Source organism: Mastomys coucha, unplaced genomic scaffold, assembly GCF_008632895.1.
Source record: "Mastomys coucha isolate ucsf_1 unplaced genomic scaffold, UCSF_Mcou_1 pScaffold21, whole genome shotgun sequence".
Lineage (NCBI taxonomy): Eukaryota > Metazoa > Chordata > Mammalia > Rodentia > Muridae > Mastomys > Mastomys coucha.
The window spans coordinates 80,760,428-80,782,098 of record NW_022196904.1 but is presented as its reverse complement, the minus strand read 5'-3'; the positions used below and the strand labels follow the sequence as shown (position 1 = coordinate 80,782,098).

At 36.4% G+C, this 21,671-nt stretch overlaps 1 protein-coding gene across 18 annotated transcripts in view; it reads right to left on the bottom strand.

The window, feature by feature from the left end:
- Dlg2 (discs large MAGUK scaffold protein 2) overlaps nucleotides 1-21,671 on the bottom strand; it is a 1,953,494-nt gene that overhangs the window by 521,223 nt on the left and 1,410,600 nt on the right. For all 18 annotated transcript variants that reach the window (XM_031387347.1, XM_031387348.1, XM_031387349.1 and 15 more), the window contains one exon: nucleotides 12,410-12,579. In XM_031387347.1, coding sequence (XP_031243207.1) covers nucleotides 12,410-12,579 — 170 coding nt within the window. The remainder of the gene's footprint in view (nucleotides 1-12,409; nucleotides 12,580-21,671) is intronic.

Here is a 21,671-nt window from a genome sequence, read left to right as displayed (position 1 = left end):
GTGTGTGTGTGTGTGTGTGTGTGTGTGCATGTGTGAAATTGTTTGTGAGGGCCAGAAGCCAAGCTTAAATGTCATTCCTCAGGAGTCATCATTGTGTTTTGTTGGCACAGGATTGATCACTGGAACCTGACGTCCTTCTGTAAGATAGGCTGGTTGGCCAACAGGTTCCAGGAGGATCTGAAGAATTTTCTTAAGAGTTTAAAGAGAAATTTCCTGTTAAAAGTTTTAAAAGTTGTAAATTACAGTAATGAGGGCCTGCACCAACTAAGATAATCAGAGAAGTAGGCATGATTCCTCTTTAAGTAGAGTACAGTGTCTTCAACAAATGAATAGAGACTAATTTCTAAGTGCTGGAGGGAAATTTTAGAAGGGAGCAATTCAGTTTCATGAACCTATTGGTGGGCTGCCAAACACTCTACTGTCATATTCGGTTTCTAAGGATTCATCCAAAATATACCCTCCTGAAGTCTCATCCAATCGGGCCACTGGGAAATTATCACTGTCAGATGTGCTGAAACAATTTTGAACACTCTGTTCAGTAACGAGCTGGGGCAGGAGTCTGGATGACATACAATCAAGCAGAGGGTTATACTGCTGAGTTATTTAAAGCAGCGGGAGGGCCCATGGAACAGGAGATAATCTTTCATTAGCAAAGAAGAATATAGCACCTCAACACGCCAGCATCCTATTAAGCAAATAAGAGAACTCTTAGTTTCAGTCTGCATCTGGGAAAAGATACTCTGAAAAATCACGTGCTTTATATTGTAAAGTAACTTTTATGCAGTAGCTCTTTCTGCACACTGCTGCTTCAAGCAATCATCAAATCAAAGAGGAAACACCTGTCAGAGAAAGGCATGCCAAAGAAGCAAGCCAGTGAAAGTTTCTCAAGAGAAAATTCATAATGGAAGACTTAGATCTGAATGCCTAGGAGAACTGCAACATTGATCATCTGTAGTTAACAGTTCAGGATGTTTATGTAGAATACTGATTTAAATTTGAAAAATTGTCATGGAAAAGTGTTACTGGAAGATTATACACTTAAATACTCACAATTACAACAGAGGGTGGTGCCTCTGTGTATTTACTGTCCTCAGTACATTTCCTCGCTGCTGATGGCATCTATCTACCTATCTATCTATCTATCTATCTATCTATCTATCTATCTATCTATCATCTAGAAATAATCTAGTACATGTTTGCTGAGTGAGATAAGTTGAATCCATTCTGCATTTCTTTTGGTAAACATATATCATATGTGTGTGTGTATGTGTGTGTGTAGAAACATCTATTTCAACTTTTCTTTTTCAATTTTTATAACTGTTAGTGCTCATTCACTTCATATGACTGTTTTCATTGTTGACTATAGTTTTCAAATTTTTTATCAGCAGAAAATGATGATATTTTAATATTTTACTATAAATCCTGTTTTATTGGTATTACTAATATCAATTTATTTTGCTTCAGTGACATCTCATTTATTCTTAGGTATTGAGCTTGAATATAGAACCTCACAGTGATGGATGATAGACAGCTGTTTTATTGGTCTTGTCTTAAATCCTTGTATATTTTCTTTAAGAATTAGCTTTTAGAATTAAGAATTTAGCTTTTTGGAAGTCTGTATCCAAAAATTGAGCCTACAATTCATTTCTTGGTGCAGCAGAACTATCAACTCTCAACTTAGCTACGATGGAGGTAAAATCCTTTGGTGATGTGAGGGTCATTGAAGTACAGTCTTATTACAATGAAACCCAGTGTCTAAAAATTGTTCTTATTTTGGGCTTGTACCACAGTAAGAGCCAAGATTTTAAACTCTACTAAATACAAAACAAACAAAAGGACTTTATATATTCATGTTCATTTAAGAAAATACTAGTAGTGATGTATTATTTTTAAGTATACAGCTAATATGTTTGGAGTTATTTAAAATTTATATTGAGAGAAATGTATTTTCACTATTGCTGTAGATGAGCATCTATATAAGACTGTTAAATTGATTGTTGTTTTATATCAAACAACTTTTATAATACTTATTTTTATTGTTATAATATTTTATAAATTTTAAGGAATACGACAAAAAAGATATTGTAGGTATTGAAGGGGGAGTCTATGGGAGGAGCAGTAGTACAAAAGGGAAACAAGAATGTGATTCAATTCTATTTAATTAAAATATGTTTTTAAATGTTAACAAATTCAGATAAATTGAAATCATGTAACTTTTCTCATCATAATGCAATAAAAGTTTTAAAAAATTAGCTTTTAGAATATGTTGTATAAACATATATATGTTATTGTAATTAGAAAAACTCAAGGTATTAAAGAATACATAGTAAAAAATAAAGTTTGTTTTGCACATTGTTTCCTCTCTGGGGCAATCAGTGCTAGCAACTACATTTCTAGGTACATTCTATGTATAAACATGCACGTTGTTTGCATTTATTTGATTTTGCACAAGTCATTAAACATTATGCAAATTGCCAATACAATGTAGTGTATAGAATTTAATGACTTATGTTGGTTCTGCTCCATTTAAGTATGTTTATTTCATTCACTTAGTTTTAAAGTATTCATTCAACACATTAATCTCAGACATTCATGCTTAGACCTAAACAGAATATCACACAGATATTTTGAAATTCTTTTAGTCATCCTTTTTGTTCTTAGGCTGCTTTTTTCTACTACAAACACTGGTGAAATCTGCTGTCATTTAACATCCAGGCATACCGTAGGACAGATTCTAGATACAGATATAGTAAACCACAGGCTAAAGCATTATAGAAGATGAAGATAGTTTAGTATTGTTCTTCAAGGTGGTGTGGAATTTTCAACTCTACTGCTGGGTTCTGTTGGGTCTCAGGAAGAGGCCCCTGCACAAGGCATCTTGGGTCAATATTACAATTAGTTTTTATGGTGAGCAATCTGATTCCTGAAAACAGTGTTTTACAATGTAACTGTTCAACTCTCTGATTTGTTTCATATTTAACATCATATGGATTTATGATAGGTTCCTTGGAATTATTTACTCTGTGGTTTTATTTTTCACTGTTAATGTTATTTTTAGTAAACAAAAGAACTTCATTTTAATATAGTCCAATTTATCAATTTCTGTTTTTAGTTTCATGCTTTCCTTTCTAATATTGTAAATGGATTCTTTGCCCATACAACACACACACACACACACACACACACACACACACACACACACTCACATACACACACTTACACACACTTCCATGGTTCATCTAGAAAAAGTCTCTTGCTTCTAGTACCACTTTGAATTTTCTCTTTCTCCCTAGTTTTGTTTTGTTTTGTTTTGTTTAAAACAAGCAAGCAAGCAAACAAACAAGTCTATATATGTAATAGATTAGGCTGGTCCAGGGCTTGCAATTCTCCCCCAGCCGTCTAAGATCACCCTTTCCAGATCCCCCTCTATCTTACTATCTCCTCTTTCAGTACTTACTGATAATTCCTCCCTTTGCTTAATGCAATCTCTTTTTTGCACAGGTTTACACCTTTCCTTAGACATTTTGTAGCATCTCATAAGTAGATGACCCATAGTATTTTCTAAATATAAAAAAGTTTAAATTCATTTTCCTCACCTGTATTGAGAATAGTTCCATTACATATACCCAGTTAGGCTTTCTGAATAAGATAAATTCTAAAGGTATTTAGCTACAATTTTCTTTACAAACAATAACTATATTCTAATTTGATTTAGCATCTAGAACTTTATGAGCTAGTAAATTTAGCAGGTGGTTTTGAAATAAAATATGTAGTAAGTATATGATTTTGTATATGAATTTTAAATAAAGAACATCTATCTTTTGGACATCAGGCACAGATGTCCTAATATGTCCATTAGATGGTTATATAACATACAAATTTAAACTGTAAATCTCTTCTATATATGGTTGGCAATAAGCATATTAGTGAAAGTAATATAAGACTGAAGAAATTTATAGTTGTAGTGTTTCTCATGACAACATCTTTTCTTTTAAAACATTACAAATGCTCTAAGGGAAGCATTTGACATTGTTTATATTCACAGTCATCTAAAGACTGATGTGTTAGTCATAAAACTTTAAATAAAAATACCAACCTTTGTTGTGAAAAGTGCATTTTAATATTTTGCATTTTAAATGTTAGTTATATTTACAATTTTTTTTGTTCACAGAGTCAATGATCATATGGGCTTAGCTTTAACATGAGGGAAAGATGGTGGTGGGATTTTCTCCATAAGAAGAATGAGAGGAGTTACATAAGCCCTTAATTTCTAGATGAAATTAGCACATGCAATCAAATGACTCTCTCAATCATAATGCTGAAATTCACAGAACAGTGGGGATTATAACAACAATACATGTACTCTAATCTTCATCTGAAAACCATTTGTTCTGAGTTCTCAGGAAAGAGCTTGTTTACATATCTTTTAATGACATGAGATCAAATATTAGTTTAGAGAAAGTCTTTAGTCTTGTAAGCCTGTATCTTAGATCTGAAAGTTATCAGAAATTAACAGTATACTTCTAGAAGAAATGCAATGGCTACGCGTCAGCAGAGTAGGTGAATTTATCACATGTCCTCAACTTCTCCTCTAGGAAGAAAATGCTTTGTGAAGGTGGTATGGCAATTTAGCCATTTTTATTTCTGAGAAGAATGTTTTCCTGGCTTAATACATAGTTTGGCCTTTTGTTTCATATTCTCTGTATTTAATCCCAGTAAAAGTTTTCATTGTATGTACACTTAAACAGATCCCCTTATTATCAAGGGAATAATTTTAACTCAAAAGCATTGAAAGAAATAACATTAAAGAAAAAATACAGTGCTTTGAGACCAAATTGCCTTTTGTGCTTACTAACAGTCAAGCCATTGCTCAGAATGTCCCTTCACAGAAAAACAGGTCCACCTCCCACTTGGAACTCAGAGCCCAGAAGACAATCTTGACAAGGTAAATGGGACCCTGCAGTCAAAAACACATTTGCACATGCTTTAAAAGGTCAATGTACCTTTTAATTTACCCCATGGCAAGAAACAATGGAAAGAACAAGAATGTATGGTATCTTTTCATGCAATAAATGGTGGGTCCCAGCAACCAAATCAGCACATACACTTTGTGCTTAGTTTCTTTTGGTAGTATGGTAAACTGCTCATAAATCACTGAATCATGGAGAACTCCATACTCTTTTAGCCTCAATATTCAAATTAAGTGGCGATCAGTCCAGCTTGTTAGACAATATTGCTAGAGGAGCCTCACAGCAATAGAGAAGGAGAGTAACAGTGCATACGATTACTGTGCAAGAATTAATTATAATCCATTTAATTTTCAATTAAAATCTTTATTCATGATACATATACTAAGTGCTCAAACCAGAACTTTTGGCCTCTAAAAAAAAATCAAGCTATAAGGATAATCATTTTGCAAAATGAGAAATTTCTCCACGTTTCTGTGTTGGGATAGGTCATTTTAGTTATATTGGTATCAGAGAGAAAGAAAATAGAAGCAAAGAGAAGAGCCTGAATAGATAAGGAAAAAAAAAAAACAAAACAAAGAATTGTTATGTAAAATGGGAAAGCTGGCAAAACATATTTCTGTTAAATATCCAGTAAGTTCTATGTCTATTTTACATGCTATGTTTGCATGCTCAGTTGATATTTAACTAAGTTGGATGACAAATTTTTTCTAAAAGGAGACTATGAAAATTTGTAACTAAATAAAATCCTGTTAAGTGTAGAAATTTAGTTTTGGACCCATTGCACTAGCAGGCAACATGGTAGAGGTTTTGAATTTTATTTTGAGTCAATCTGTTGTCCAGATAAATGTTGCTTGCATAGGAAAATGTCAGAAAGAGGGCTTTCTCCTCTTGAGGGGTTCTTCAATAGCCTTGAGTCTCAAGCTGTTCTTTTTGCCATAATTCAGTTCTAGTCTTTACGTCTGTCCCATTTCTCTGTCTTGGTTCCTATCGGTTACAACCCCGATTTTGCGTACCAACTCTACCTGTGTTTTATTATTAGTTAAAGGCTTTACTAAATTCTTTCAATACAATCTAGGCTAGGCTTATTAGATGATAGGTTTACTGGAATTATTTACTCTGTGATTTTATTTTTCACTGTTAATGCTATTTTTAGTAAACAAAAGGACCACAGAGATCATACAACTACTGTGCTAACTTTTTAATTGTTAGTGTAAACAGCTTTCTTAGCTCTCTAATTTGCTTTGTTGGGACCTGTCTTTCTTATGTATTATGGGCTATTGGGAAACCTGACAATAAAAGGATGGACATAAAAGGAAAGAATAAAGTCCTTTTACAAGAAGAATTGCTTATGATTAGGAATATTATGTATGACCTTGTGGAGAGACTGCACTGAAGTGACTCTTGGGGAGATTACACAAACAGTGGTCAAAATGGGAAAGGAAGGCACTCCAAAGGTGGTAAAGGGAAGAGCAAAGGCTCAGAGGCAGATGGTCAGAAGACACAAGAAGGGGATAATAACACAGAGAATAGTAAAACCAATATCTGTGGCTGAAGGAGAGGCAGACCACAGAAGGCATGGGATATTGTAGTTAGAGATTTAGATTCTTACCTAGAGACAATAAAGAGCCATTGGACATTACTGAGCAAGAAGGAACCAGTGGGTTTTCAGAAAGCTGGCCAAGGAGAAGCATGCAGACATAAAGGGTTTGGCAAGCATTTCACTGTAGTAGTAGGTCAGAGAAGATTTCACAGAAACAAGAACTTTATAATAATAACGGCAGAGATTTTAAAGAGTGGACTGGTTATGTAGGGGTAGTGAAGGATTAATCAAGAGGGGGGGCTACCTCTCCTCCACTTCCTTTAGACCCAATACTTCTGAGCCATACAGACAGGAGCATGTTGGCTTCTGAGAGGCTCTAACCAGCAGCTGACTCAGTCTGATACAGATGCCAACAACCAAATAGTGGATGATGGAACTTGGAAACTTTTCTGGAAGAATAGGAGGAAGAATTGTGGTCCTCGAAGGAGTTCTTTTGGAACTTCACAGGAAGACCAACAGAGTCAACTAACCTGGTCATTTGGTGCTGTCAGCATCTGAGCCACCAACCAAAGAACACATATGGGTTAGACCTAGGCTTCCCCGCTCATATGCAGCAGATGTGCAGCTTGGTCTTCATGTGAGTTGCAAACAACTGGAATGGGGGCTGTTACATACACTTGAGATATGTTCTTCTAGCTAGGCTGCCCTGTCTGGCCTCAGTGGGAGAGGAAGCTCCAAGCCTCATAGAGACTTGAAGTGCCAGGGTTGGGGAGGATACCAAGGGGGAACCCAACTTACTCAGAGGAAAGAGGGGAAGGATGGGATGTTTTGTGGGAGGAGGTGAATAGGAGGGGAGCAGTGATCAGGATGTCAAGTGAATAAGTAAAAAAATAATAATGATAAATTAAAAAAAGAAGAAAGGGGAGGGTAGTGGACTATAGCGGTTGTGCTTAAAGACTATTGTTCATATGTATGATAACTAAATATGACAAAACTGTGCTACCTAACTTCTCATGGAGAAGTTTGTTTAAGTTGGGCCACAGTGACCAGAGTGATCTTGGTGTGTGTTTACTGACTTCTTTGGTTGGTTTAAATTAAGAGGAATTCTGGGACCTTCCTGGGAAATCCACTAGAGGGCTTTCATTATAAATTTCTTTCCTTGAAGTACCCCCTACACATTCAGATTCTTTCTTTAAACTTTGATTTCTTGGAAAATTTAAATAGATCTGATTAATTACTATTTTCTGTATAGGATTACCTATATTTTTTTTCCTCAACTGACTGACAATACATACACACCCCAGATGCCTTCAATGACTAAATTTCTAACCACAAGGTAAAGTGAATTTTGCATGTTGAGAAAAGCACTTTTACTTTTCGTTAGAAATACACAATGGGCTTCTACGAAGTTCCCAAGTGATTTGCTAATCACACTTCCTCAGAGCTTTCTCTGTAGCCTTCCTCATTTGACAGTTAGGATCCCATTTAGAAAACAGAACACACCACATATAGTTTAGCAATAAGGGTCGTGGGGGGGAGGGCAGAGACTGAGTGATTCATCTTAGCTAGAAGAGTCAAAACATTGCAGAGAACATGTCACATACCATGTGCATACAGATTCTTATCTGGTCCTATTTGACCATATAGATGTCCAATGTCAAGCATTAATATTCTAACCACTTAGCTATATTCTAGTATTGTACTTAACATGTTTTCAACACAGAGCACAGCTCCATTTTCAGCAGTCTCTACTCTGAGTTCTGCTTAAGTGAGTTTGGCTTTCATTCTTGCCTTTTCAATTTGTCTTCTTTCTAGCAGCCAGGATGAGTTGATAAAGATGGTGGATCTTATCATATTTGTCCTATGTTTTGAATTTTTAATTCTCTCTGGGTTTATATAAGTCTAAACTTTTTAAATATTATAAAGTCAGCAAAGCATGATCTGGACTCTACTTACCTCAGCCGTATGGTCCCGTGTCACTCTTGAATAATCTCAAGTCTACTTGAATACTAGACAATATGAGGATCTTTCCTACACTTGGGCTGCCATGCTTTTATCTGTACCCAAAATGCTCTCCTATCTTGCTATATGGCTATTTTAATTTATAATTCAGGAGTAGCCTTTGTCTCCTTTGGCATATTACCTAATCTGTTCTCTTTCAACATCTTACATTCCTTCTTACATTTCCAAGTTTATATAACAGATGTTCCCTTACCTGACTATAATTTTCTTGGGAGCAAGATTCACCCCTTTTCTTTGTGAATCCTTATCTATTGGTATCATGTACACATCAAATATTTAATAAGTATTTGTTGAAATATTGAAGGACCAGGTTTCTGTATAACAAGACAGCCATATATTAAATAGATGTAGTTGAATACATCTAACTGGTTAGAATACTGACGTGTACCCTGCAACAACTACGTGGTCAAAGAGGACCAGATAGGGAAGGATATGCACATGGAAGAGTGGAATGTTTCCAGTCCTCTGAAGTGTTCTGACTCTTCTGGCTAAGATGAATCACACAGCCACTCCACTCCCACTACAACCCAATCCCATTAAACTCATGGCTCAGCTCCATATTAAAATCAATGTCATTTTGCATTGCAAAATCATTAAATAGTTTGACTGTAGACTCATTTTTGCTTAAAATTTTTTGAAGAAAGATATTTATCTTCATCCTTCATAATGGATTAAAGTTTCCCTGATTCAAGTTTATCATGGTGGAGATTTTTTTCAGGGATACGGTAGTTCTAGATTTAAAATTTATAGTATATGAGAGTTAAAAAAGCCATATTTTTAGATTTAATATAGACTTTATTTATATAAGTTACTCTAACTCTACACTTCATGAGATTCAAGCATAGGGAGAGGCATCTGGAGTTCACACAACTGGAACATTTTCCCATAAAAACCAATAGGCTATGTATAGACCAGTGGTTCTCAACCTTCTTAATACAATTCCTCACTTTGTCCTGACAACAACCATGAAATCATTTCATTGCTACTTCATAACTATAATTTTGCTACCAGTAAGAATCATAATGTAAATATCTGATATGTGACCCCTGCAGACGTCACAACCCACAGGTTGTGAGCCATTGGTATAGAGAAACAAATCAGACCTATACAAAACGATCCCGTATTAAAAAAACAAAAAAACAAAAACCAAATCACTGACTTAGCATTTTCATCCACAGGCTCTATAGAACCACCTTTCAGTATGGAAATTTCCTCGGTTCAGAAGAACATTCCCATATATTATGTATGTTCTTTGGGTTATTGCCTGCATACTGGGTTAATCAGCTCTCACTTCTTAGTTCCCTCTTCCATGTCATACCTTATTGCCCTACCTCAGGCTCAAAGAAGAGAATAGTTCAGCATGAATAAAAGAGCTGGAGAAGACCTGATGTCAAAATAAAGAGCCAACAACTATGCTCCTGGTAAAATTACGGAAGTTGGGTCATCAGCTCCCTACAGCCTTTCAGTGTTTTGCAGTGCAGCTGGAGGTCATCTAGTGACTCAGAGCAGGAAGCCAGCAAGAGAATGGCAATATTTTCCTGAGGGCTTAAATTAGCCTTTGCTTAGGGAAATGATGAATAATTGCTGTAGCTGAGTTGTATAAATATACACATATTATTTATATAGAGTATATATTTTTAATAGAAAAAAATCTATGTTCCATTTGTTTGGCTTTCAAAAGCAAACTGCCAGTGTGATTTTAGTAAATGGATAGGGTAGACCTTCATTCACACTTGAGGTCTAATGTGCTGGCACTTAATTCATAAGGGACATTTTCATTACATTGCTAAAAATCCATTACCATATTTAGTAAAAAAAAAATTACTTCAAATAGCCTACATGCATAGCCAATATTTCCTGAGTGGTCAGTTTGCACCAAGATTTAATTCAGATATGCAAACTATCTCGGTGAATCACATTAATATCTCAGAGAACAAGCCTTGTTTTTACCTGTGGTCCGCAGGAGATAAAATCAAGGCCAAGGGAGGGAAACTTTTCTAGCCAAAGTCTAAGAACTAGTGAAGGGCAGAGGTGGGGTTCAACCTAAGTGCTCTGACCTGTGGGTGATGTGGAGATAAACCTGGTAGGATGAAAAGCTAGGTGTGACAAGCTCCTGCAACTCCTTGTAGAGTCCTGATCTACTGTATACAGTGTATGATCTGATGTCTCTCCACATAGGTGAGACAACACAAAGTACCACCCCACCCCCACCCCCGGGGGCCAAGGCAGAGTTGGGGGGGTTGTTTCCTCTATCTTCACAAAAGTCTCTCCAGGGGATTGGACCCTCCCCTACAGGCACATGAAGAGGTGGGTCAGTTTTGGTGAAGTTTGCACTTTGATCTGCCCTTGGATACATAAACACACCTTAATTGGCCAAAAAGCTGTATATAAATAAGCTTATTTAATAAACAATTAAGTTAAGTCTGTACTCGGATCCTGGTCTCCGGATTCTGAATCTTGGGCATCTTCATGGGCTCCGTCTCCACTTTCCCCCTACTTCCTGGTCCCTGTTCCTACACTGACTTTTAGTTTATGCTTCTCCCTACTACGTACAAGCTTTTTAAACATATTTGGTCACCTTAATTCTATGGGTTTAATGAAGGTAAATCCACTAGTAAATGGCTGAACTAGTATTCTAATGAGTTTGTCTGGTTCTTATGTTGATGGCAAATGGCACTTAATACTGTCCTCCAGAGAAGGTGAAATGCTTTTGTTTTTAAGCCACATACTTAGCATTAGATATTAAATAGATTATAAAGGAAAGATACTATAAGAGTATAATGATTACCAAGTCACAATTTAGAACATTTAATTGTGAGTTCAAGTGATAGCTGGCATGCCTTCAATCCCAGAACTTGGGAAGCAGAGGCAGGAGGATCTCTGTGAGCTTGAGGCCAGCCTGGTCTATAGAGCTAGTTTTGAGAGAGCCAAAGCTGCACAAAGAAACCTCATCTCAAAAAAAAAAAAAAAAAAGCATATAAACAAAGAATGTAATTATGTTAAACTAATTTTTAAGGTTTTCTGAAGCATCTGAATACTATTTGAGTCATGATATCAGTGTTGTAAGTGAGATTATTATGAGGATTTGATCTCAGTGTTCACCTAGGTCCTTGCACACACAAGAGTCCCTAGATATCTGTGAACATAAAACAAACAAACAAACAAAACCAAACCTAATTTATTTTGTCTGTGTTAAAAACCGATGCAATACTTATTGGTTACAATACATAATAGTGATACAAAAATCAAAAGAAATCATAGTAGAAAATATGATTTAGTATGAGTAAAGATTGTAGTGTTTGAAGATTAAATTTTATTTGTGTGAAAATAATGTTTGATTAAAGTTTCTGTGTGAGGGTGTGCACAGAGGCCAGAAGAGGGTATGAGATCCCTTGTAGCTGGAGTTCTGTGTGGTTGTGAGTCATCTGATATGGGTACTGGGAACTGAACTTAGATCTCTGGAGGAGCAGCAAGTTCTAACTATTGAGCAATCTTCCCAGCCCCAGTAAAGATTCTCTTTGTTACTTATATTAATGTCGGGTTTTATGAGAGGATTCACCATGCATATCTGAAATATTGGGAAGTGTTAATATGCTGCCTAAGTTATAATGAGCCTGTCAGTTAAAAAATCATGGAAAATATTAAGTGGTGGCTGTTATCATTTATGGCACTCTCTACATAAATAGACACTCTGCATATGAGAGTTTATATGTAGAGCTCTGGTTTCTTCAACCATCTGTATAAAACACTATCACGGATTATCAAAGCTGCTAGTGAGCAGTGAAGGTCAGATAATTAAAGGCCTTTATAGGCAGACTATGAAGTCAATTTCAGACAAATTTTGACATTTGTGTCTCAGTATAAGTCTTTTTTTTACCTTTCGGCCCTTTGAAAAGTTTGATTTCCACAACAGTCTCCAATATGGGTCGCCTTCTACGCACATACAGCCGTACAATAGAGCCAGCTTCCTTGAGGGCCTCCACAGCTTTACTGTGGGAAACCTCTGACACATCAACTTCGTTCACCCGCAAGATACAGTCGTTGACCCTGCAAAGGAGGAAGAGGAAAGGTTGAGCATTAGTCAGGAGACTGAAGAGAGGAATTCATTACAACTGTCTACATTAACAAGGAGGTAAGAGTGTAAGAGATTTGAAAATGTTCAAATTTGGAAGGTTCCTTATTTACAATATGAGAAATTGTGTCAAGCTTATATTCCTGGACTGCAGAACATTCCACACACTGATCACAAGGCAAGCCAGTTTCCATTTTAGACTCTACATTGGTAGTGCAATTAGGACCGAGTAGCATATGGCATAGTTAGAAGGACATGCATCTTAAGATAGCTGTCAATGATATTATTTTTAATGTCTTAACTGGTTGGACTGAAAGTTATGATCTAAAGGTTTCTCAGAACTTATTATGACAGACTATATAGACACAACAGATGTAATGTTATCACTTTGGAAAATTCTTAACTCTCTAGATATGTTATGCAATAATTGTAGAAACTCTGAAAAATGTAACTATGTAGGAAGAAGAAAAACATGTAAAACAGTCATCTCAATGTGTTAAGCTTGTTGGCAAATTATCTTTAAATATCTCTTGCCTGGAATTCATCTCACAATATTATAAATATTGAAACTTAGACTTAATAAAACTTGATGAGATCCTCAGATAATCCTGTCTAAGACATTTACTTTAAAAACTAAGAATTATGTAGTACTTTGTTTCTGTATTCACACAGGAAGGGCTAATTTGACTTTCTAGTTAGTTTATTTTTATCAATTATTAGTGATAACATGAATCATAGCTAGGAGCATAGGTTTCAGACTAGAAAGATTTCTTCACACTGCCTATTTATTTGAATATTACCCATCTCAGCTTATTTGTTGCTCCAAGGAAAAATGAAGGACAGTTCTTACCTGACCCTTTCTTCCCTCTATCACTATATACTCAGATAAATCTAGAGCACACACAGTTTACATCTTCTCTGCTACCTCCTGGTAGAAGTCAGTGCCACCCATTCCTAGATGACTTTTCACAACCTCATGCCTAATATTCTTCTACCACCTTTGTTATCTTTGAGTCCCTTTTCCTTAAAGTGGCCAGAAGAAGTGAGTTTTGTTAATACCTTACCCAACTTCCATTCCCTACTTCTCTTCCAATGTCTGGTTTTGTCCAAGAGATACATAATTTAGCAAGTTTTTGTTGAATATGAAAAAACAATTTAATTTTAATTGTTGGGTTTTCATCTTCTATGTTTACAAGTATGGGTATTTTTTTCCACCTCTCTAAGCCTCCACATTCATTAATAAGAGTAATATCTACTATGAAGGATTTAGGGAAGAATAAACTAGACAATATACCTAAAAGCCTTTCCATAGTTCCAAGAATATAACAACTTTTAATAAGTGTGTTGACAGTGTCATATGTATTAATGTATGGTATTCTTAACAATGAATTTTTAGTAGCTTTGTGGAGTAACACTCATGTCCATTGTGGAAGTTAGTATAATTTATAATAATATAAGTTAGTTAGGCCCTTTTATTACAGCTATTGGAAGTTTGAACAGAGATTGGATTTGTTCTCAAGTCTATTAAGTATCTATCAATCTACCTATTGTCTATCTGCCATTTGACTTCATCATCATCATCATCATCATCATGATCATCATCATTAATCTTCTACCTATCATTTTTCTTTTTATATTTATTTAGTTTTATATTACTGGGTGGATAAGCCTACATCTTCATGTATGCTTGGCAAGTACTCTAGTACCTATATATATCTGGATCCCTCAAGCCTTTGCATTAACATATGAATTAATTAATTATGAATTCATACATGAATATATATGTATATATACATATATATGTATACATATATAGCAATGTGCTATTTCAAGTATACTATGCCTATTAAGACAACATACAAATCTATCATGGATATATAATATAAATATATACATGTATGGGGATGGTTTTTAAGTGTATTTTTTTCATAATTCTTTATATTTCTGTTTAAGAAGCTATTATTACAAAACCCTTGCCTTTATAAGAACACACAGCAGCCTTAAATTCATGAAATGGAAGGTTTCACTAAGAAACAGTGATATTATTTTATCAGAGCAGATGGAATGGCTTTAATAGGTTTACACATACATTTCCTCTTTAACAATAACAACAACAACAAAAATGCAGAAAGCTACTAATTAAAATAGTTTTGAGAATGTAGGCATGCATCAGGGATGCCAGCCTCCATAGAGCAGCTGGTCCTTTGAGAGTGGGTAATTTCGCCATCTCATGATTATAAAAAAGCATAGTTTGTCATCACCCCATGTTCAGAATACTAATCACAGTGTGACCACTACTTTTCATAGAAGTGAGTGGTAGAAAAAAATTAGAGGCTACATCTATTCAAACTCTACTAATTATTTCCTTTTGTGTGCAGTGGAATCTTTGCCAGTTACAAGTATAAACAAACATGCCTAACTCATATGGTGGTTCCTGAATACATAGGTGAAGTAGGTAGCTTTAACATAGTATATAGAATGCAAGACTGACGAAGAGGAGGTCTGGGTTTGAGTTCAGCTGCATAGTAAGAACACCCCATTTCTTTGGATAGCATACTCCCACATGAAAAGAGGAAGCACAGCTGTGGTTGGGGAGAGGATCAGTAGACAGTCAATGGGTGGAGATATGTACAACACTGGAGGTATGAAAGTTACTGATAAGTGACTTGTTCAAAAGTGAACATAGTAGAAATTTAAATTTTTCATTAGGGCATGTCAGAGCCAAAGTTAATATTTAATTTTTAATTTCTGTGCCTAGAAGATCAGTAGAACATAAATGCCTCTAACCTGTAAGCCCTTGACAAAGGATAGACACTTCCTGAGAAACATTTGTTGCTGGAGGCTATTGTTTATGGAAGATAATAAGCCACTTGTTTTTAGTCCCCTAAACAAGTTTGTTTGACACAACTGCACCGGATATGTTTGACCACAAGTAAAAAAGTGTCTTTTATTTGCCAGATGTAATTGTCCTATAGGATGCTTACTGCTTAATAAGCTCAACTTTTTCAGCTCTTTCTGAACTCTGGCTGACTGGTTCAACTCAACTCTTGAGGCTCAAACTCCTCTCCAAGCTGACTGATTCAATCTGGTTTCTCCCAGGTTCTGATTGAAATGCTTTGCTTGCAAAGACTGCCTCTAAACTCTCCAAACTGAACAGCTCTACATACAACTGCTCTGCTCTGAGCTCAACTGCACTCAACAGAGCTGCACAGAACTGAACTCTCTGAGCTTACCTGAACTAAAATAAAGATAGAAAGGGCAGCCTTTCTATCTTTCACTGGTCTTTAAGTAGTCTCTCTTTCCTGTCTGTTCTCATGAGAATTGGGCATATCCTGTCTCTGACTCATTCTGTCAAACCTTTCTTTGATTGGTCACTCTGTCTGTCCCTCAATTAGAGGTCATTTTCTGGGATTTAAGGTGTGTACTAAGGGCATTTCTGTTTTCTGGCCAGATCACACTATAATCCAGAATGTGTTTCCATTCCAGCTGGATAACATAGACCTTGAGGTCATTAGATGTTATCCCTTTCCTGAGCAGCCATGCCCTTGGATTAAAACTCTGTTACAGCAGGAGGTACAGAGGCAGGGAATGCATCAACAAGAAATAGGTGGGCAGAAAATATGTCAGGATGTATATTGATTGGATCTAGTGGGAAATAATTAGCCTTCTGGTATTGTGAATGGATCTGTGCTACTTGTATGTTTATGTTAATTCCGCTGTCCTGGGAAGGGTTGTCTGGAATGAGGAATGATCCCCTAACGAATAAAAGAGCCCATCACTCGGAGAGTATGTAGGACTTCCAGGTTGGACAGAGGAAAAGAGAAAGCAGGAAAGAGTTAGGTTCTTTTGGACAGGGACAGCTTGAAGACAAGATGTAATTACGAGTGTCTCCCAGTTTCAATGGCAGATCCATTAGGATTCGCCACTGGAGGATTTAGATTTAATAAGGCTTAGTTGTGCCCAGCGATTGAGTTATTGTTGTTACCGAACTAAGTTTGTGATGCGTTTTCCTTCATGTGGCCTCTCATCTGGGTTCAAGAGAGAAAGGTACATAGGCAAAGTGTGGGTTTGCCAGATGCACCACAAAGACAGTGGGGGTTTTGAAGCATGGTTTTGGTATGGTAATGACTCACCAATGGGAACCTAGCAGGCCAGGTGGAGACATTTTGGGAGCTGTGGGCCAGAGAGTCTCCATGAGATAAAAAAAAGATAAAAACAAGTTAGCCATTGCCCACCAGTGCATAGCCACCTAGGCAGCCGGGGCAGAGTTGCCAGCACAAGAGCAGGAATGAGCCAGGGTTTTTGTTGTTTGTTTGTTTTGTTTTGTTTTGTTTTAATATTTCACACAACATTATGGGTCTATCTTTTTAAGCCTCAGCAAAAGGTGGCTTATTTCCATTTTCTGGGAACCCAAAAATGGACTTGGCCACAGTCCACCATCCTGGCCAGTATTTAATTAAAGTTTGCTTCAAATTTGGCTCGAAATTCTGGTTATGGTCTCATTCGTGCTTGGTGAGATTAACAGACATCAACTATGTGCTCTATTAGTCTAGTCTCTTCACTCAGTTTTCTCACTTCAGTTCATGAAGTATTGATCTCCATTTTATAAATAGAGGGATATCAATTGTAAGGTCACTCACTCTTGGTGAGGACAGAGACATGATTTCCAACTGGTTTTACCTTTCTCTATGCTCATACAAAGAATTTAAAGTTGTTTGCATTACATTAAAATAAAAAAAAAGCTATGATGAAATCCTTTAAAAGAAATTGCCACTATTAAAGAGAGAGAATGTCAAGCCAGAGAACTAGGACATTCAACCCCACCCCCACCCCAGTTACTTGAAATAGAATCTGGCCAGAGGGCCACAGCTATTTAAAATTAATTTGTTTACTCTAACTGGAGATAACCTTTGTGAGTAAAGTCACTCCTTCATTTAAAGGCACATAAATGTATCATTAGATTGCAGCTGAAGTAATGCATCATCCTAGCATAAAGTCCATCCTCTCTCATATCTCTGAGCCATTGTGTACGGAAGACATTTGCATACAGACTTTCTCATCACTGTACTCCTGGAACTGACCTTTTCACTCAGTATTTGCTGTTTCAGATATAAGTCTGTAGTTTTGCCTGGAGCAATTTCATCTTGTGGAACAGAATTGGCCACCCAGTTTTTTTAAAAAATGATTTTAATAGTTCCCTGGAATTTCCTTTTGGAATTCTGATATATTTCCTTCAACTGAATATGTTAGAAACAAAAATTTATATAATCACTAACATCTGTCCACAGAAACACATGTAATCTTTGTACTTATTAATGAAATAACCTCTTACATGCTAAAAATATCACTCAATATTTAAGAAATTACTGGTTCTCTGTTGAGAATATATTTTAAAATAACATGTAAATTATAGTTTTTTCTCCCATAAGTATCAACATATGCTTTACTTTTAAAATAAGATTTGTTATGTGACTATATATGAATATTAAGAATATTAGTTTATATAATGTTTCCTTAATCATAATACACATTAAAAGTTGCAAATATTGCTGTTTAGTATGCACATAAATACTAGAAAAAAAGAATAATGCTAACCTGTGGTTCTTATTTTTCTTGAGAAAAAAGATTATGGATATTATAAAACATATTTTTTGTGTTCCTTCCATAACATATGATAGGCATGTAATGTTCAGATAAATTATAAGCAAGGTCTGTGTGCCTTTCCATATATATCTGAGATCTCCTCCGAACTCTAAAACTTAGGAGCTCTTTCTTTAAAGTAGTAATTCAACATCTCAAAGCTGAAATATCTACATCTGAAAATGGAGATATTAAGTTTGACACATGAATAAAATGAGGTAATGCAATAGGAATAATTAACACAGTGCTTGATAAGATGAAACGCCTTTGTAGACCAGGTTGGCCTCAAATTCACAGAGATCCACCTCTCTGACTCCAGAGTGCTGGGAATAAAGGCATGCCCTACTATGATGGCCTGCTTTTAACTTTTATTTTAATATTATAGTATCTTTTGAGAAGCCAACATTGGCCCACTTGGTTTTGTTCAGTGTTTCTCTGTTAGGTTCTCCCTACAAAATATGAATAGACTTACTAGACTTATCAAATAAAAATAAAAGGCACTTAACTAAATTTGAAATTTCACATAAATAAAAATGGTTATTCAGATAAAAATAACTTTTTTTTTTGAGACAGGGTTTCTCTATGTAGCCCTGGCTGTCCTGGAACTCACTCTGTAGACCAGGCTGGCCTCGAACTCAGAAATCTGCCTGCCTCTGCTTCCCAAGTGCTGGGATTAAAGGCATGTGCCATCACCACCCAGCTAAAGATAACCTTTTAAAAGCATTTTTAAACTGTTCTGTACAGTTTGGGACATGCTGTAAAATTATTTATGTTCATTTGATCTTAAAATTTAACCAAGATATTGGGTTCATAAACACACATTAGACTATGGTCTTTGGTTGATTAAAAAGCATGTCTATTACAGAGTTGGAAATATGCTATACACTATATATTTTAATCAGTGTAGGAGCACTGAAAGTTATATATGGTTGTCTTCTTTTAATAATAGTTTAAGTAACTAAAACTTAAAGATGCAATAGTAAGCCAGCAGCTGACTGAAACAGATGCAGAGACCCACAGCCAAACAATAGATGGGAAGTCTTGTGGAAGAGTTGGGGGAAGAATTGAGGAATCTGGAGGGGATAGGGACTTCACAGGAAGAGCAACAAATCTGGAAACTGGGGGCTCCCAGAGACTGAACCACCAGCTAATCAAAAAGCAAGTACTGGCTGAACCTGAGTCCCCTGCACATGTGCAGCAGATGCATAGGTTGGTATTTATGCTGGTCCCCCCAAAACTAACGCAGGGGCTTACCTGAGCTCTGTTACCTGCTTGTGGATACTGTTTCCCTAGGTGTGCTGCCTTATTTGCCCTCAGTGATAGAGGACGGACTTGGTCCTGCAGTGACTTGAGGTTACCATGGTGAGTTGGTACTCAGAGGGGGCCCTGACCTTTCTCAGAGTAGAAAGAATATGGCGGAATGAAGGGAGGGGCCTGAGGGACTGGAAGGAGTGGGTCCTGAAAAAGGGATGTAAAGTGAATAAATAAATTAATTAATGGAGAAAAAGATGTAAGCTACATGCATGTGTTCTCAGAGCTCATGTAATACACCATCCACACATTTGTGCTTTATTAAAAATAATTATACGGGCACATTCACACCTTTAATTCCAACATTCAGGAGCCAGAGGACAGTGGATCTCTATGAGTTTGCAGCCAGCCTGCTCTACATATCAAGTTCCATACCAGCTAAGGCTACATTATTAGACACTATCTCAAAACAAATTAATGATATATTTGAGACCTAATCCCAGGTGCACATGAGTAGAGTCAACAATCACACTGAAAAGTATTAACGTTGAGTCCAACAACAAAATGGAGATCAGTGGTTCCCAAATACTGATCCGAGTCACTTGGAGAGTTTAGTAGTCCCCAAGTTGTTGGGATCTACTAGAGATCTTTATTTGGGTGGATAGAAGAATCTAAGAGATGGAGCCTAGAACCTTGAATATAAATGTGCACTGTAATGTGAATTATATTCCCTGCCTCCTGCAGTTCCTTACAAAGTAGGTCTAGAACAGGAGAAGATTCAAATCCTCAAATTCTTAATGAACCTGGGTGTCCTGTTCATACTCTAAGGTTTTGAAGGTGCTTTGCTCGTGCCAATTCCAAAATGAATAGAAGGTCTCAATCTAACAAAGACTAAACAATCTTGATAAAATGTTTGAGTTCTGATAATATAACTGCTCAGTTCTTTTTGCAACTTCTCACTATTTGGAACAAATCTCAAAGGGAACCAGGACCAGGAGACCACAGTGACAAACTGTGAGAAGCTGTGCAGATACCAACCACTTTCCGGCATGTCCTAGAGACTTTTTTCATTCCTTCTCTTCAGCATTAGCCAGTTAAGCATTCACCAAGAGCCACTTTGTTCTCCATCTTATACATAGGGCTCTGCTCTCCTCTCTAACTCTGGGTAAGGGTAACTGCATTTATTATGCATAGACACCATCTTCTACAGTGCATGTACTCTTTCTCCCTCTCCATTTGCCACTTCATTTCCCTTATATAAAATGCTTGCAGGAGTCTCTGCAGCTGTCATCTGGGAAACATCACAGCTTTCCGCAACGGGAGAAGAAATTGCTATTTCAGCACAAGTGATTGGTCTTTTGGCTCGTTCCTGGAGAAGCAGAGCTGCCAGTAACAAATCTCAAGCCAGGCAACTTAATGAGTATAACAAAGAGAAATGGGCATTGAGTGGGAATTTCAAAGGGAGAGAACCATGGGATTGGACACTGCTGATTCTGCCTACTATAGTATTCTGTCCATGGACAGGAGGACTGCACATTAACTGTCATGAGATGGGCTGCTGTTCTTTCAACCTGTTTTAACTACACCACAACTTCCTACCTGGCTTTTCTGGTGCCAGGCTAGCAAACTGTTCTATACTCCACCCTGAGACAAAGGTAGGTTCCTTTCCCAAATTAAACTTGACAACATTTCTGCTCACCCTGTCCCAATTCCTCAAGACTTACTTAACACATATAAAATATGTGACTGAGTTTATTTTTATTTGATTATATTTATTTGTCTGACAAACAGCTTTTATTTAAGAAGTAAATATCATTTATGAAATCTACATTTGAACTCATTGCTCTTGTACTGTTCTCTGAGCATGCCACTATATCTTATTTTGTATTTCTTCCTCTCTTCCAAATATCTAAATAAACCAGGCTTCATTCAAGGGCAAGTTCATACTCCGTGGCCTCAGGAAATGCTTCTGAATCACTGAAGTTTATGTTGCTCACAGTAGCTGGAGTAATAATATAGTCATGGTGAGTTCTCATCCAGAGCTATAAGATGACTAGGTACTCTACAAGACCTACCACACCATAAATTAATCACACTTTAAGAAATATGTCTTTTTTTTCTTTTAGATATTTTCTTTATTTACATGTAAATTTCTCCATTCCCAGTTTCCCCTCCA